The 18,303-nt window shown below is 50.8% G+C and overlaps 1 protein-coding gene across 5 annotated transcripts in view; it reads left to right on the forward strand.

Moving 5' to 3' along the window:
* Window positions 1–3,254: 3,254 nt before the first annotated feature.
* Window positions 3,255–18,303, forward strand: part of LYST (lysosomal trafficking regulator) — a 1,763,279-nt gene continuing 1,748,230 nt past the window's right edge. For 4 of the 5 annotated variants that reach the window (XR_012751618.1, XM_075339736.1, XM_075339740.1 and 1 more), the window contains exon 1: window positions 3,446–3,547. Coding sequence is in view for 4 of the 5 variants with exons in the window: in XM_075339736.1 (XP_075195851.1) it covers window positions 3,513–3,547 (35 nt within the window). In the remaining variant the exon portion in view is untranslated. Of the gene's footprint in view, window positions 3,313–3,445; window positions 3,548–18,303 lie in introns of those variants that run through there. The other variant, XM_075339737.1, reaches the window with a different exon arrangement.

Below are 18,303 nucleotides of genomic sequence, written 5' to 3' on the forward strand. Positions count from 1 at the left end.
ACCTCAGCAATGAACTGTGTGGAGCAGAGCTGTTCGGTGAGATCCTCACTACAGCACCTCTATTCTAGTCACCTCAGCACTGAACTGTATGGAGCAGAGCTGTATGGTGAGATCCTGACTACAGCACCTCCATTCTATTCACCTCAGCAGTGAACTGTATGGAGCAGAGCTGTACGGTCAGATCCTGACTACAGCACCTCCATTCTAGTCACCTCAGCACTGAACTGTATGGAGCAGAGCTGTATGGTGAGATCCTGACTACAGCACCTCCATTCTATTCACCTCAGCAGTGAACTGTGTGGAGTGGAGCTGTACGGTGAGATCCTCACTACAGCACCTCCATTCTAGTCTCCTCAGCACTGAACTGTGTGAAGCGGAGCTGTATTGTGATATCCTTACTACAGCACCTCTATTCTAGTCTCCTCAGCACTGAACAATGTGGAGCGGATGCTGTACGGTGAGATGCTCACTAGAGCACTTCCATTCTAGTCACCTCAGTACTGAACTGTGTGGAGCAGAGCTAGACGGTGAGATCCTGACTACAGCACCTCCATTTTAGTCACCTCAGCACTGAACTGTGTGGAGCGGAGCGTTAGGGTGAGATCCTGACTACAGCACTTCCATTCTAGTCACCTTAGCAATGAACTGTGTGGAACGGAGCTGTACGGTCAGATCCTCACTACAGCATCTCTATTCTAGTCACCTCAGCACTGAACTGTGTGGAGCAGAGCTGTACGGAGAGATCCTCACTACAGCACCTCCATTCTAGTCTCCTCAGCACTGACCTGTTTGAAGTGGAGCTGCAAGATGAGAACCTTACTACAGCACCTCCATTCTAGTCTCCTCAACACTGACATGTCTGGAGCAGAGCTGTACGATGAGATACTCACTACAGCACTTCCCTTCTAGTCAACTCAGTACTGAACTGTGTGGAGCAGAGCTATACGGTGAGATCCTGACTACAGCAGACCTCCATTTTAGTCACCTCAGCACTGAACTGTGTGGAGCGGAGCTGTACGGTGAGATCCTGACTACAACAGCTCCATTCTAATCATCTCAGCACTGAACTGTGTGGAGCGGAGCTGTATGGTCAGATCCTCACTACAGCATCTCTATTCTAGTCACCTCAGCATTGAACTGTGTGGAGCAGAGCTAAACGGTGAGATCCTGACAAAGCACCTCCATTTTAGTCACCTCAGCATTGAACTGTGTGGAGCAGAGCTAAACGGTGAGATCCTCACTACAGCACCTCCATTTTAGTCACCTCAGCACTGAACTGTGTGGAGCGGAGCTGTACGGTGAGATCCTCACTACAGCACCTCTATTCTAGTCACTTCAGCACTGAACTGTGTGCAGCAGAGCTGTACGGTGAGATCCTCACTACAGCACCTCCATTCTAGTCTCCTCAGCACTGACCTGTTTGAAGTGGAGCTGCAAGATGAGAACCTTACTACAGCACCTCCATTCTAGTCTCCTCAGCACTGACATGTCTGGAGCAGAGCTGTACGATGAGATACTCACTACAGCACTTCCCTTCTAGTCAACTCAGTACTGAACTGTGTGGAGCAGAGCTATACGGTGAGATCCTGACTACAGCAGACCTCCATTTTAGTCACCTCAGCACTGAACTGTGTGGAGCGGAGCTGTACGGTGAGATCCTGACTACAACAGCTCCATTCTAATCATCTCAGCACTGAACTGTGTGGAGCGGAGCTGTATGGTCAGATCCTCACTACAGCATCTCTATTCTAGTCACCTCAGCATTGAACTGTGTGGAGCAGAGCTAAACGGTGAGATCCTGACAAAGCACCTCCATTTTAGTCACCTCAGCATTGAACTGTGTGGAGCAGAGCTAAACGGTGAGATCCTCACTACAGCACCTCCATTTTAGTCACCTCAGCACTGAACTGTGTGGAGCGGAGCTGTACGGTGAGATCCTCACTACAGCACCTCTATTCTAGTCACTTCAGCACTGAACTGTGTGCAGCAGAGCTGTACGGTGAGATCCTCACTACAGCACCTCCATTCTAGTCTCCTCAGCACTGACCTGTTTGAAGTGGAGCTGCAAGATGAGAACCTTACTACAGCACCTCCATTCTAGTCTCCTCAGCACTGACATGTCTGGAGCAGAGCTGTACGATGAGATACTCACTACAGCACTTCCCTTCTAGTCAACTCAGTACTGAACTGTGTGGAGCAGAGCTATACGGTGAGATCCTGACTACAGCAGACCTCCATTTTAGTCACCTCAGCACTGAACTGTGTGGAGCGGGGCTGTACGGTGAGATCCTGACTACAACAGCTCCATTCTAATCATCTCAGCACTGAACTGTGTGGAGCGGAGCTGTATGGTCAGATCCTCACTACAGCATCTCTATTCTAGTCACCTCAGCATTGAACTGTGTGGAGCAGAGCTAAACGGTGAGATCCTGACAAAGCACCTCCATTTTAGTCACCTCAGCATTGAACTGTGTGGAGCAGAGCTAAACGGTGAGATCCTGAGCGGAGCTGAATGGTGAGGTCCTCACTATAGCACCTCCATTGCATTCCTCACCCCCGGGAACCGGCTAGAAAGGAGTTGTTCATATGGTGGGTGTTTAGATTATCGGTCTGGCGAGCGCTGACAATCCACAGGTTCCGTTGAGATTAAAGTTATTTTATTATTAAAATATATCAGAATAGATCAGAATGCTCCTGTTATTCAAATACAACGCGTTTCAGCATTACATCAATGCTTTCCTTCTGAGGGATCCGGTCAGAGCTGCAGCAAGACACAGGCACTCCATTTGGAAGTGAAATCCACAGCTAGAGAACGGAGGATCGCTGCAACACTCCAGAACCCAGAGTGCCGGGGATCTTAGGAGGAATCAGCGGTCCTGTATCCGGACATCTCCTGCAACAAAGAAAACGACCTTATAGGATCGCTACAAAGGCTCCAGACCCCCAATCCAGACAAGATCGGAGGATCTATACAACTAACACCGGGGTTGTGCGAGGGCGCACAACCTCATCAGGTGAGCAAACCCTTATACCTCTAAATTTAATAATAGTAGACCCGCAGGTACTACTCATAGGCGCTACTTTCTCTTTTTAGAAAGGAGTTGTTGGAAGAAAGGTGGGGGTAGATCCTGTGAGCCTAACAACCGTATCAGATCTGTACTCTGGAAGAGACCCCGCCCCTTCCGGTGATACTATTACCACAAATAATGAACTCTGTTCTAGACGCTACGATCCATCTAAAATGACCGATACTATGGCTGTGGTTTCTCAGTGAAACACGTGAGAGGAAGCCGTTTCGTTAGTAGATATGAGGTACATAACGACTGTGAACCGGATTGCAGTCAGCGCACTGTGTTGCGTCCGTCAGTCTGTATCAGACAGTAGTAGTGTCTTCCCTTCAGTTAACACGTCACAGCTCTTCCGGTCAATCACCCGTCACGTGAGCGGAAGTGTCAGTCGCTTTCGGTACAGCGGTTCTGGTCCAGGGTCTGCTGCCTGCCTTTCTGTAGTGTATGCCCTTGTACCCATGGTCCTCCTCTGCAGTACGGTAAGGAGCGCTCGTGTGGTGCTTGTAGTTGTCAGACTGTTGAATATCCATCACTTTCATTCCCTTTTACCTTGAGTCTTCTCCGCCCTCCCTCAGTGATGCAACGCTGGGACAGAAGACTTCGTCATCTGTAGTGTCCATCTGATCTCCTGAGAGCACACTGTGTACATGGCTCCTGCATTTGTCATGTGTAGTCTGGTGTAGATAGCGGGGTGCTCACTTCTTTCAGTCTGGTCTGCTCTCACAACTCTCATCTTTTACTTATGCGGTTTGCTTTTCTCCCGGGCGGCTTCCTCCCTCCTCCCCCCCCGGGCTCTTCACCTCCCAAACCTCCTCCCCGGGGTCTTCATCTCCCCCCTCCTCCCCGGGCTCTTTACCTCCCCTCGACATGGGTTGGTGCCAAAGGAGGGCATCCAGACATTGCCCGATAAACCATTTACTATATGAGATATGCTCCCTTGTGTCTGGATGCCCTCCTTTGGCACCAACCCATGTCAGATCTTGCCACAAATACCAATTAAATATCCTGTTTCTATGATAGAACAGTTGGTTAGATGGTCAATTTCCGTCCTATTCATTCCCGACCAGGGTTTGAGACTGTATAAATCCCCTTTATCTGTGACTTACAGTATATTAGGCTGTCACTTTTTTCCAGTATATCTTTCAAACATATACACTTCGATCACTAGCATGAGTATGTCGGTTAAGTATAAGGACTTTGATTGCCAGCGCGAGGCAGGCGTTGATGGTGTGCGGTGTTGTGCCGTGAGTTTCTGCAGGATCGCCGTATGTCCGGATGTGCGTCTGTCGTCAGTACCTATTAATCTTGAATCTGTAGGGGGCTGTGAGCGGCGTTATTCACTGAGGCGATTGTGCCTTCAGTCATGTGATGATGACGCGCCGCTATGTGCTGGTCATGTGACGGTACGCAACGCCCCCTTCTATACTAGATCCTTAAACCATACCACCATGTACGGTGCCATATATGGGGCCTTGTGACGGTGATACGCCGATGCGTGTCGATCACGTGACTGGTAGGAACGCCCCCTACAATACGTCATGCGGAAGTGATTATTTGGCCGCATTGTGATGAGTGACATATTGGGGGATGTGGTAGTGACGCGCCACTGTGTTCCGGCCACATGACCAGGTGGAATACCCCCAACCGCACCTCATGCAAGGGCATGTATTGTCTGGGCGTCATGGCGCTAGCACCGCCCCCCAGCTGACCGGTGGGAACGCCCCCACTTGCACGCTTGCTGGATATTGTTTGCTCGCGCTGTGATGAGCAATCTGTTAGGAACGTGATGATGACGCGTTGCTATGTTTTGGTCGTGTGACCGGGTGGAACGCCCCCCACCCGTATGTCATGCGAAAGTAAGCATCATCTAAGTGTCATAACGCCAGCCCTACCTCCTGCAATTAAGGTATAACACAGACGTAATTGTGCTTCATGCTCACCGGATTCACAGGTGTGGCATGATTAATTTAGTGGGCGATACGATATACTATGAAAGTCTCACACCTTCAAGCTATCACTTGGTTTTCCATTTTCAGCTCAACATGCCTCAGACAGCACAGCCTCCCTATTCCCTGATGAATCGCTTTTGAGGAGACGCGTCGGGAAGGAGGACGTTGAGTCTCTGGTGTACCTTAGGGGCATTGTGTGGTGCGTTGTGAGTCGCCCTCCCCCCCCCCCCCCCCCCGCATTCTGTGAAGTAACACTTGTATCATTGGTGAACAGTGGGATAGACGGTGAGCATAGATCCCACTGCCACCATTGATTGCAGTATTTCCACTTTTTGAGCACTATTTTCACCTAAACAGTTTACTTTTCCTCCCTGATCATACTTCAGTGTTTTTTGTGACCTGCGGTTAATTACCATATTGCACATACCCACTTTCAAAAAGAGTATTACTCATAGGGCAAGAGTGCAATCGTGGGAGGTCAACGGTTTTTCACAATGTCACTTTAATTCTATTTGGATGGATTTGATTGAACTAGGAGGATTGTGAAGGAATTTTGAATAACTCCTGTAGGTTCTCTTTGTAGACATCCAACTTGTACGTTGTCTAACTACCTTGTGGTATCACTTGTCTGGGTGTTTTATAAAACATTTTAATAATTAATAAAGGTTAAATTTTAAATACCAGTGCTATACACATTAAATAAGTGCTGCCTCAGAGTGGCTTGATCAACAATTGCACCTTTCCCAGCACGTCTTTTCAAGATGGAATCCATTTTAGGGGTTCTGGTGGCAATAACCAATTTCCTCACTTTTCCAATCAGATTTCCAGCATGTCCGCCCAGTTTCACACATCCGGCTTTTCGCTGGTTTGGCGGATGCGGCCCACTACAGTACAGTGGCAGCGCCGCAACTTCCGGTTCACATGACAGCATGTGACCGGTGTTTGTCGCGCTGCCATTGTACGGTATACACTGTACTGGAGTGCGCCGCATCCGCCAAACCGGCGAAAAGCCGGATGTGTGAAATCAGGGTCCCTCTTGCAGACTACCTCTTATTGCCAGCTGCAGCGTGTGCATAACACAGCGCATGTGATGAATATGAAAGTGTTTTGAAGCAGCTTCAACAAGATCATCTAATCCTAAAGTATAATTTTACTGTTCTTCTGTTGTAATATCTGTTTGTTCCTCAGTTACATGAACAGCACTGTGGCTCCATCTCACACATACTGAATCCTAAATTTTCTTCTACCTGTTGTTCATTACTCTCATTCATCAGTTTAATTGTACTTATGTTTGAAGCATTGTCCGCTACAATAGCAAGAACCTGTTCTTTTTTGAGTTTGTAATCTTGCAGAACTTTTTCCACTAAGGCCTGGAGAAACTGGCTGCTGTGATGAGCTTTACTATTTTTTACTAACAATTTCTTTCTTGCCACAAACATATCGAACATTGATGGCAAAATAATTCAGTGAAATGCAGTGACTCTGGGCATCCCAGCAAAGGCAATGGGTTTCAAGATAGGACATTCAGAGACATTGTTTTGTGAAGATCAGTTTTTGTCCTCAAAAACAGATCCTCACAAAGAATGAGCATGTCAGTTTGTGGCGGTTTTCTAATCTGCTTTTGCTATTGAAAGCATTATTTATGAGCTCAAAAACCTTTCAGGTGATGCGGTTTTTTAAAAAGCTGATCTGCTTTTGCAGCTGACAAAAGTATCCTCAAAGAACGCAGCAATAACGCTATGTGTGAATGTAGCCTTAGATCCGGAATAGAACAGCCATTTATAGGACATTTCATAACTTTCCCAAATTCCTATGAATAAATATTCAGCACATTCTGCATTGCACTACTATCCCCAATTTATTATATATTTTAGGAGTCGGAGTCTGTGCATTTTATACCGACTCCACGAAAATGAGCTCGGACTCCGTCTCCACAGCCCTGCTTGTATCTAAGGGGTTAAAAAAAATTCACACGCTTGTCCAAGAAAAGTGGTGCACGTTTTGCGCCATTTTCCGAAACCCGTAGCGCTGTCATTTTCTTCATCGTTCCTTATGGGAGACCCAGACCATGGGTGTATAGCTTCTGCCTCCGGAGGACACACAAAGTACTACACTCAAACGTGTAGCTCCTCCCTCCGGGCTATATACACCCCCTGGATGACAATCTAACCAGTTCAATGCTTTGTGTTTCAGGAGGTCACACACACACATGCATTCTCTGATTTTTAATTTTTAAGATTTTTGATTTCAAAGATATGGAAGAAAAGCGGGTCCAGTCTGGACTCCCGGCATGTCCCTTCTCACCCCACTGTGTCGGCGGTGCTGTTAAGGTTGACTTTACAAGGCTGGAGCCTTCACATGCCGCGCTCCTTCACCATCCTCTGAGGCTCTGGCTTGAAGTGGGAGCCATCACGGTCCTCTCTGCTTTGCAGGAGACCGGTCTCCATCCGCAGCCTTGTCAGGATCCTGCCGGACGGAGCGCTTAACCCCCCCCCAGGGACATGGCCCTGCGTCTCAAAAGCTAAGTATTGAGACGTTTTTCAGGGGTCCCGGGTACATTTATTTTGGGGAGAGTGTGTCTTTTGACTTTGCTGTGAATTCCGGCCGGTTCTCTGGGTTTTTCCTGAGAACCGCGCCGAGGGTGCCTGCTCGTCGGCCGCATGTAAAAATCTAGGCCCCGGCTTCAGTTGCGGCCTAGTTTTGGTTTCAGCTTTCCCTGCATGTCATTCATGCAGGGGAACAGTGTGGCGCCGCCCACCGGCCGTTCAGCAGAGGGGAGGACACTCCTCTCTGAGGAGCTGTTTCCCTCCCCTGTATCTCTCCTTGGCCCTCCGGTTTCCCGCTCTTGGGCTAATCCCCGCCCCCCCTCCTCACTCCAGCGCCATTTTATCAGCGTTCTCACACTGATGGGCGCTGGCTGCTGCGGCTGCTGCATCCTGGAAAGCAGACGCTTCACTGGGGGTCCGAGCTGTGGAATCCGGAGGGCACACATGGTCTGGTAAGCCACAACCTCTGGTTGTGGGCTTTATTATACACTCTCAGGGGGTCATTCTACAGGAGTGTGTTCTTTACTGCAGAGTCTCCACCTCAGCAGCATGTCTGTCACTAGGAGCAAGTCTGCTAAGCTGTACGCTATATGCACTGCATGTCAGCTCATTCTGCCAGAACCGAGCACATATCCACATTGTGATGCCTGCTCTAACATGGTGGTGCCTCAGCCTGGAGCCTCTTCAGGGGTCCCTCCGGCTGCTCCGGCCCCGGTGGCTGAACCCCCGGCTTGGGTAGCATCTTTTTCCAGAGCTATTTCCCAGTCTTTTGCCGACTCCATGGGACAGCTGTCCCGGACTCTGCTGACCATGCATCAGCCCCCTTCTCAGGGCGCCTCTGCTGCTCCGAGCTCTGCAGAGCTCTCAGAGCATGTTTTAGGACCCCGTCCTCCTAAACGGAGACGCAGGGACCCTTCTCCTTCCTCGTCCCACGGCTCTGATTCACAAGCTGAATTGCAGGGCGAGGAGGATACTTTTACTGTGGGCTCGGACGCTACCTCTATGTACCCCATTGACTTATCTGAGGGTGATGCGGATGTTAGTGACTTGATTGCATCCATTAACTCCGTACTGAACCTCAATCCCCCAGTGTCAGAGGAACAAGCCTCTCTGGTAGAAATACACCAGTTTACCTCTCCTAAGAGAGCTAGGAGTACGTTTTTTAACCACTCCAGTTTTCAGGCCACTGTTACCAAGCCCAGGGCCTGTCCTGACAAACGCTTCCCAAAGCGTAGTTCTGATGACCGTTTTCCCTTTCCACCTGAGGTGGTTAAGGAGTGGGCTCAGTCCCCAAAGGTAGACCCTCCGGTGTCTAGAATCTCAGCCCGGACAGTCGTATCTGTGGCCGATGGCACCTCTCTTAAGGATCCCACTGACCGCCAGGTTGACCTTTTGTCCAAATCTGTATATGAGGCGGCAGGAGCCTCGTTCTCCCCGTCTTTTGCAGCAGTGTGGGCTCTTAAGGCAGTCTCTGCCTCTCTGGCGGAGATACATTCCCTCGCCAGGGACTCTATACCCGAGATGGTTGCCTTAACTTCCCAGGCTTCGGCTTTTTCATCCTACGCCATGTCTGCCATTCTGGAGGCTTCTCACCGCACGGCGGTGGCTTCCGCTAATTCTCTCGCGATCCGCAGGATTTTGTGGCTTCGAGAGTGGAAAGCAGACGCTTCTTCTAAGAAGTACCTTGCTGGGCTCCCCTTTGCTGGGTCCCGGCTGTTCGGTGAACAACTGGATGAAATTATTAAGGAAGCTACTGGCGGTAAGAGTACTTCCTTGCCACAAACTAAAACCAGGAAACCTGTCCAGGGCAGGAACTAGTCGAGGTTTCGTTCCTTTCGTTCCTCTAACTGGTCATCCTCTAAGCCCTCAGCTTCGTCCACTACCTCAGCCAAGGATCGTAAACCCAACTGGCGCGCAAAGCCGCGTCCTCAGAAGAACGGAGGAGCCGCTGCCACTAAGGCAGCCTCCTCTTGACTATCTGGCTGCGCCAGCAACGTCCTTGGTCGGTGGCAGGCTCTCCCACTTTGGCGACGTGTGGTTTCAGCACGTCTCCGATCAGTGGGTGCGGGATATCATCTCCCACGGCTACAGGATAGAATTTTCTTCCAGCCCGTCAAACAGATTTTTTCTGTCCATTCCCCCCTGCTCCAAAGCCGCCGCCTTCTCACAGGCCGTGGCATCCTTGCAGGCCAACGGTGTAATTGTTCCGGTTCCCGCCCGGGAACGGTTCAGAGGTTTCTACTCAAACCTCTTCCTAGTCCCCAAGAAGGACGGTTCCTTCCGGCCCATCCTGGATCTCAAGCTTCTCAACAAGCATGTTCAGGTGTGGCGCTTTCGCATGGAATCTCTGAGATCGGTCATTGCCTCAATGACCCAAGGAGATTTTCTAGCATCCATCGACATCAGAGATGCCTATCTGCATGTGCCTATTGCGGTTTCACACCAACGTTGGCTACGCTTTGCAGTCGGAGAGGAACATTTCCAATTCGTGGCTCTCCCCTTCGGGTTAGCCACGGCCCCTCGTGTTTTCACCAAGGTCATGGCAGCAGTGGTTGCGGTCCTGCATCTCCAGGGGTTGGCAGTAATGCCCTACCTGGACGACCTTCTAGTCAAGGCCTCATCCAGTGCAGACTGCCAGCGGAGTGTCTCGCTCACTCTCGCCACGCTTGTTCAATTCGGGTGGCTTGTGAATCTGCCCAAGTCCACTTTGACCCCGACCCAGGAACTTACGTACCTAGGGATGCAATTCGAGACTCTGCCGGCACTTGTGAAGCTGCCCTTAGTCAAACAGCAGTCCCTTCATCTGGCGGTGCGCTCTCTGTTGAAGCCCCGCCGTCATTCCATCAGGCACCTCATGCAGGTGCTGGGTCAGATGGTGGCGTCAATGGAAGCGGTTCCCTTTGCCCAGTTCCATCTGCGTCCCCTGCAGCTGGACATTCTCCGCTGTTGGGACAAGCGGACCTCTTCCTTGCACAGGCTACTGGCTCTGTCGCCGCAGACCAGGAGCTCTCTTCAGTGGTGGCTTCGGCCCCTCTCTCTGTCACAGGGACGCTCCTTCCTGACTCCGTCCTGGGTGATCCTCACCACGGATGCCAGCCTCTCCGGCTGGGGAGCAGTATTTCTCCACCACCGAGCACAGGGCACTTGGACTCCGTCCGAATCAGCCCTCTCGATCAATGTGCTGGAAATCAGGGCTGTTCTTCTAGCTCTCGTAGCCTTTCACCACCTGTTGGCGGGCAAGCACATTCGAGTCCAGTCGGACAACGCGACAGCGGTTGCCTACATCAATCACCAGGGCGGGACTCGCAGCCGCCTGGCGATGTTGGAGGTTCAACGAATCCTTCAGTGGACGGAGGACTCCAAGTCCACCATATCCGCAGTCCACATCCCAGGCGTAGAAAACTGGGAGGCCGATTATCTCAGCCGTCAAACCGTGGACAGCGGTGAGTGGGCCCTGCATCCGGCAGTGTTCAGGTCAATCTGCCGCAAGTGGGGCACTCCGGAAGTGGATCTAATGGCATCCCGGCACAACAACAAGGTTCCGGTTTACGTGGCTCGCTCCCACGATCCTCAGGCCTTTGCAGCGGACGCGCTGGTTCAAGATTGGTCCCAGTTTCGTCTGGCCTATGTGTTTCCCCCTCTAGCGCTCTTGCCCTGGGTTCTGCGCAAGATCAGAATGGAGGGCCGTCGGGTCATAATCATTGCTCCAGACTGGCCCAGGCGAGCTTGGTACCCAGACCTGCTCCGTCTGTCCGTAGAAATGCCGTGGCATCTCCCGGACCGCCCAGACCTTCTCTCTCAAGGTCCGTTTTTCCGCCAGAATTCTGCGGCTCTCAGATTGACGGCGTGGCTCTTGAGTCCTGGATCCTGACAGCTTCAGGCATTCCTTCTGAGGTCATCTCCACTATGACTCAGGCTCGGAAGTCTTCCTCGGCCAAGATTTACCACAGGACTTGGAAGATTTTCCTGTCCTGGTGTCGCTCTTCCGGCCATGCTCCTTGGCCGTTCTCCTTGCCGACCATCCTGTCCTTTCTACAGTCCGGTCTGCAGCTAGGACTGTCCCTCAAGGGACAGGTGTCAGCTCTGTCGGTATTATTCCAGCGGCGTATCGCCCGACTGGCTCAGGTGCGCACCTTCATGCAGGGCGCATCTCACCTCATTCCTCCTTACCGGCGGCCTTTGGATCCCTGGGATCTTAATCTGGTCCTCACGGCCTTACAGAAACCCCCCTTTGAGCCTCTTAGGGAGGTTCCTTTGTTTAGACTTTCACAGAAAGTGGTTTTTCTAGTAGCCATAACTTCTCTCAGGAGAGTCTCTGATTTGGCTGCGCTCTCTTCGGAGTCACCTTTTTTAGTGTTTCACCAAGACAAGGTGGTTCTCCGTCCGACTCCGGATTTTCTCCCTAAGGTGGTGTCTTCTTTCCACCTTAACCAGGACATTTCGTTGCCTTCCCTTTGTCCGGCCCCTGTGCATCGCTTTGAGAAGGCGTTGCATACCTTGGATTTGGTGCGGGCGCTCCGAATCTATGTGTCACGCACCGCCGCTTTTAGGCGGTGCACCTCACTTTTTGTGCTAACCACGCGTCAGCGCAAGGGTCTCTCGGCTTCTAAACCGACCCTAGCTCGTTGGATTAGGTCGGCCATCTCCGATGCCTACCAGTGTTCTCAGGTGCCCCCACCGCCAGGGATTAAGGCGCACTCGACCAGAGCTGTCGGTGCCTCCTGGGCTTTCAGGCACCAGGCTACGGCTCAGCAGGTTTGTCAGGCTGCCACTTGGTCTAGTCTGCACACCTTTTCGAAGCACTACCAAGTGCATGCTCATGCTTCAGCAGATGCGAGCTTGGGCAGACGCATCCTTCAGGCGGCTGTCGCCCATTTGTGAAGTTAGGTTTTGCCTACTTCTCAGTTTGGTTTATTTCCCACCCATGGACTGCTTTGAGACGTCCCATGGTCTGGGTCTCCCATAAGGAACGATGAAGAAAAAGAGAATTTTGTTTACTTACCGTAAATTCTTTTTCTTATAGTTCCGACATGGGAGACCCAGCACCCTCCCTGTTGCCTGTTGGCAGTTCTTGTTCCGTGTGTTTCACCGGCTGTTGTTGTAGACAGAGGTTCCGGTTTTTCCGAGTTTTACTCTATCTCTACTTATGGGTGGATGTCCTCCTTCAGCTTTTGCACTGAACTGGTTAGATTGTCATCCAGGGGGTGTATATAGCCCGGAGGGAGGAGCTACATGTTTGAGTGTAGTACTTTTTGTGTCCTCCGGAGGCAGAAGCTATACACCCATGGTCTGGGTCTCCCTTGTCGGAACTATAAGAAAAAGAATTTACGGTAAGTAAACAAAATTCTCTTTTTTCTGGATCTATGGCTCAGTGAGGGCTTATTTTTTGCGTCTCCAGCTGACGTTTTTAACGGTACCATGTTTGCGCAGATGCTACGTTTTGATCGCCTGTTAATGCATTTTGCACAAAATGTGCGGCAACCAAGAAACATTATTTTGGCGTTAGGAATTTCTTTGCTGCTACGCCATTTACCAATCAGATTACTTAGTTTTATATTTTGATAGATCGTTAAATTTCTGAATGCGGCGATACCAAATGTGTATTTTTTTTATTTTTTTAACCTTTTAATTTTCATTGGGGTGAAAGGGGGGGATTTGAACTTTTAGGTTTTTTTGTATTTTTTTTTTAAACTTTTTTTTTTTATAACTTTTTCCTTTCTCGCCTTTTCATAGGGTGACACAGACAGTGGGTATTATGTCTCCAGGGAGGCATGACACTAGATTTGTAAAAGTGTTAGCTCCTCCCCCCACAGCATATACCCTAGCTAGGCAGGGAACTAGCCCAGTTTTTTTTTTTCTAGTGTTAGCAGGGAGACTGACATGTCTGGCCTCAGCCCTACCAGGTGCTTAAGGCCAGCTTATTTTGTTTTATTTTTTATTTTGTTTTTTCTTATTCATTCTATTTTTGATTATGGGGCAATACCAGGGTGCCCTGCCACCCTCGTTCCCCCCGCTTACGGGCAGAGGAAACCTGGCGTACACAAGCCGTCAGTCTTCCCTCGCGCCCAAGTGGTCGGGTCTGCGTACCCCTCCAGGCTCCCTGGAAGCACCTCACACCAAGGTAGCTCCAGAGGGCTAAGCAGAGCCGAGGACCTGCTTCAGCCTTGAGCCGAAGATGCGTCCCTGAGATCCACGCATCCCCGAACCGATGTGTCTTCAGACGGAGCCAGGAGCAGGTAGGGAGACGACGAGTCCTCTGTCGCCTGCATCCAAACCGCCGCCTGAAAAGGTGCCGGTGGGGCGATGCAGGCCGTGATCCCGGGGAGCCTCATTAATTTAGCCCCCGGCGTCGGCCTGCATTCTAGCAACGCCCCCTCTTACTGCTCTGGAAGCCGCTCCCTCACTCAGGAGCAGCTCCTTTCCGATTGGCCATCACACTTAAGGCTACTTTACACGCTGCGATATCGGTCCCGATATCGCTAGCGTGGGTACCCGCCCCCATCTGTTGTGCGACATGGGCAAATCGCTGCCCGTGCCGCACAACATAGCCCAGACCCGTCACACATACTTACCTGCCCGGCGACGTCGCTGTGACCGGCGAACCACCTCCGTTCTAAGGGGGCGGTCCGTGCGGCGTCACCGCGACGTCACTGAGCGGCCGCCCAATAGAAGTGGAGGGGCGGAGCTGAGTGGCCGGAACATCCCACCCACCTCCTTCCTTCCTCATAGCGTCCGGGAGGCAGGTAAGGTGAGATTCCTCGTTCCTGCGGCGTCACACATAGCGATGTGTGCTGCTGCAGGAGCGACGAACTACATCGTTACTGCTGCAGTAACGATAATCGAGAATGGACCCCCATGTCACCGATGAGCGATTTTGCACGTTTTTGCAACGATGCAAAATCGCTCATCGGTGTCACACGCAGCAACATCGCTAATGCGGCCGGATGTGCGTCACCAATTCCGTGACCCCAACGACTCCGCATTAGCGATGTTGCAGCGTGTAAAGCCCCCTTTAGTCCCAGCCCTGAGACCAATCAGCCTCCAGGGGCCGTCTCTCTCCTCCATGCTGCCAGGAACGCTGGACGCCATCTTCCACATGGGGAGCAGACACGGATGAGATCGCCTCCTTGGCTCTGCACTTCTACAGCGCTATATACTGCTCTGCTCAGCGGTATATCGCTGTCTCTCTAGCGGTGTGTGCCTGCTGGCTAGCAGTGTATATCAGCTGTTAGCGGTATATACTGGCTCTGCCTGCAGGAATATGCCGACTGTTTGACAGTATATTAATAATACTGCTAGTGGCTCCTCACTTATAGTAACAGCGGCATAACCCTATCCCTATAGGGCTGTAGGACTCTGTTGCTGACATGCGTAACCGCAAGGGTGATAAACCTTCCCAGGCGTCCTCTACGGACCTGTACTATGCCTGTACCACCTGTGGATGCTCGTTTTCTAATGGCCGAAGCTATCCACTATGCCGGGGCTGCGATGCCCCTACTACCGTGTCACAACAGACCCCGTTGCCGGACCAGGATGCCGTGCAGTCTTTGGATTCTGCTCCGGCCAGCGGCCAGGCAGCACCCCCGTCTGATGACGTAATTCCTGCATGGGCTCTTCTAATGTCTAAAAGGATAGAAGACCTTGCCGCTCAGATATCCCAGCCTTCCACAGGCTCCCACAGCCTTCCCCCGGCTCAGCTCCCTCAGACCCTTCGTCTGGTCCCTCTTCCCCAGAACGTAAAAAGGCTGTTTCCAAAAGGCGCCATTGCGACCTCTACGCCTCATCCGACTCGGACGATGGTCAGTCTGACCGAGGTTCCGTGACTTTAAGTAGTCACTATTCTCAAGACTCTGACTCTGATTCAGATGTCCTTTCTGAATCTAGGCATATAGAAGACACACTAATTTCGGCTGTCAATCACTCTCTGTCGATCTCTGATCAGCCTCCGGACCCGACTTCTTAGTCGGCAATCAAGCGGGCCAAGAAGCCTCCTAAATCCTTTGCTCAGGATCCGGTTTTTCGTCAAATTATATCTAAACAGTGGGATCACCCTGATAGAAGGATTAATACAAAACCTTTCACTTCATTCGCTTATCCCTTTCCGTCTGAAATGGTTAAGCCCTGGTCAGTACCCCCCGTTGTGGATCCGCCAGTATCCAGACTGGCTAAACACACGGTCATGTCTGTTTCAGACAACGCATCTCTCAAGGACTCGTCCGACTGCGCAGTTGATGCTGCGGTCAAATCTATTTTCCAGGCTTCGGGCTCCTCTCTTCGCTCCCTGTTTGCCTTGACATGGGCCGCTAGAGCTATGGGTATGTGGAGTAACCTACGCAGGATGCTTCGCTCTTGTAATATTCCCCCGGCGGCTTTTGAGATCCTTGATTTCTTTTCTCTAGCCTCTAATTATTTTCTTCACGGCTCCCTAGATGCAGCTAGTTTGTCAGCCCTATCGGCGGCCAATGCTGTCTTTGCCCGCAGAGTCCTTTGGCTAAAAATATGGAATGCGGACAGTGCCTCCAAGAAATCCCTGTCCACACTCCCCTTCCATGGCCTACGTCTGTTTGGAGAATCCCTAGACAAACTCATATCTGAGACGACAGGTGGTAAAAGTACCATTCTACCTCAAAAGCGGCCTGTATCCAGGAATTTCAAAAAATTTCCTTGGCGCAGGCAGTCCTTTCGGCCTAACCCCAAAAACCATCAGCCCAAGGATCGTCCCAAGGCTCAGATTGAGGATTCGGTCCCCTCAAGGGGCTCTTTTTGGTGTTCCCACTTCAAGCAACCTAAACCCAAAGGACCTCGCGCTGTACAGGCCCCCTCAGCATGACGCCAGGTATCCCTCAGATCCGACTCCTGTTGGAGGGCGGCTTCTGCTTTTTCGGGATATCTGGCTAGACCACACTCACGATGCTTGGGTTTGAGAAATCGTCACTTCAGGTTACAAGATCGATTTCCATTCCCTGGCGGACAACAGGTTTCTGCCTTCTCATCTTCCAAAGTCCAAAACGCAAAGCCAGGCCTTATTTCAGGCCATAGCCTCTTTACAGAAAGCAAATGTTATCATTCCAGTGCCCCTGGAACAGCGCGGCAAAGGTTTGTATTCAAACCTTTTTGTCGTTCCCAAAAAAGATGGCTCTGTCCGCCCTATCTTGGACCTCAAACGGCTGAACAGATTCGTACGGATTCGGACTTTCCGAATGGAATCATTGAGAGCAGTGCTAGCCGCCATGGAACCTGGAGAATTCCTAGCTTCCATAGACGTTCAAGATGCTTATTTACACATTCCCATATGTGTCTCTCATGAACGATTCCTTCGCTTTGCCGTAGGACACTGTCGTTTCCAATTCAGGGTCCTCCCCTTTGGGCTGGCCACTGCGCCTCAGGCCTTCACAAAGGTCATGGCGGCCGTCATGTCCATTTTACACCCCAGAGGCATCCTGGTCGTTCCCTATTTGGACGACCTTCTTGTCAAAGGGAGCTCTCTTCACGTTTTGCTCAGAAAGCGTGCAGATTTGCCTAGACACGCTGTCAAGGCTAGGGTGGCTTATCAACTTCATCAAGTCATCCCTCATTCCTCATCAGCGCATCACCTTTTTAGGTATGCTGATAGACACGGCTCAGTCCCGGGTTTTTCTTCCAGAGGACAAGAGGTCTTCCCTGATCCGGGCCGCCCAATCCCTCCGCTCTCGCCGTCACACATCCCTTCGGATTGGAATGAGTGTGTTAGGCAAGATGGTGGCGGTCATAGAAGCCATGTCCTCTGCACAATTCCATCTGCGCCCTCCACAACTGGATCTTCTATCCTCCTGGGACAAGAATCCAGCTTCCCTGGACCGGTCAGTCCGCCTATTTCGGTCTGCGCTCAGCTCCCTCGTCTGGTGGACTCAAACCTCATCTGCTATGATCCGGAACCATGGAAGACCACCACAAATCATTGGTAAAAGGTGACAAGAGCATTGGCAACTAATCTGGCCGCCATCCCCTTACTAACCATCGCAACTAGAAGTAGCCGAGGGGTGAACTAACATCTTGAGCACCGCGAACCCAGCCGGAGAACTAACTATCCTAAAGGTAGGAAAGATGAATAACTCTCTGCCTCAGAAAATAGACAAGAATAGCTAGCCCCCCACATTCAAAGACTGCGGTGATATAGGAAAAACACAATACACAGGTAGATGACAGGATTAGCAAAAAATGAGGCCCCCGCTGACTAAAATAGGAAAGGACAGGAAAGGGACTGATGGTGGCCAGAGAAAAACCCTGCAAAGTACCAACTTCCTGATAGTACAAAAAGGCCCTCAGATCGCACGATCTGAACTCCGTCCTATACCAGGTGCCCTTGTCATACCAATGAACAGAAAACAAGAATCATAACAAAGTCAACAAGCCACAAACACATGGACCCAAAGGAGCTATACTCCACACGGAACTGCAGGAGTTCCTCAACAAGCCACTGAGGGGAAAAAATCCTTGCAAGCGAATAAACTGAAAATAACCACAGCAAATGACAAACCCAGATAAACAAAAGAACCAGACAATAAATAAAGAGCAAGTACTTATCTGGGGAAGATGTGGTGTAGAGCAGGATTAAGCAGGCTGGAGATACAAAGAACAACTGACATCCGGCAACAGCCTGCAATCAGACCAGGATTTAAATAAGCAGACAGTTAGCAAAGGATAATCAAAAGGAAAGAGAGTGCACCACAATGGCAAATAATGATGTAGGGGGTGCTGAAA

This window comes from Anomaloglossus baeobatrachus, chromosome 3 (assembly GCF_048569485.1).
Source record: "Anomaloglossus baeobatrachus isolate aAnoBae1 chromosome 3, aAnoBae1.hap1, whole genome shotgun sequence".
NCBI lineage: Eukaryota > Metazoa > Chordata > Amphibia > Anura > Aromobatidae > Anomaloglossus > Anomaloglossus baeobatrachus.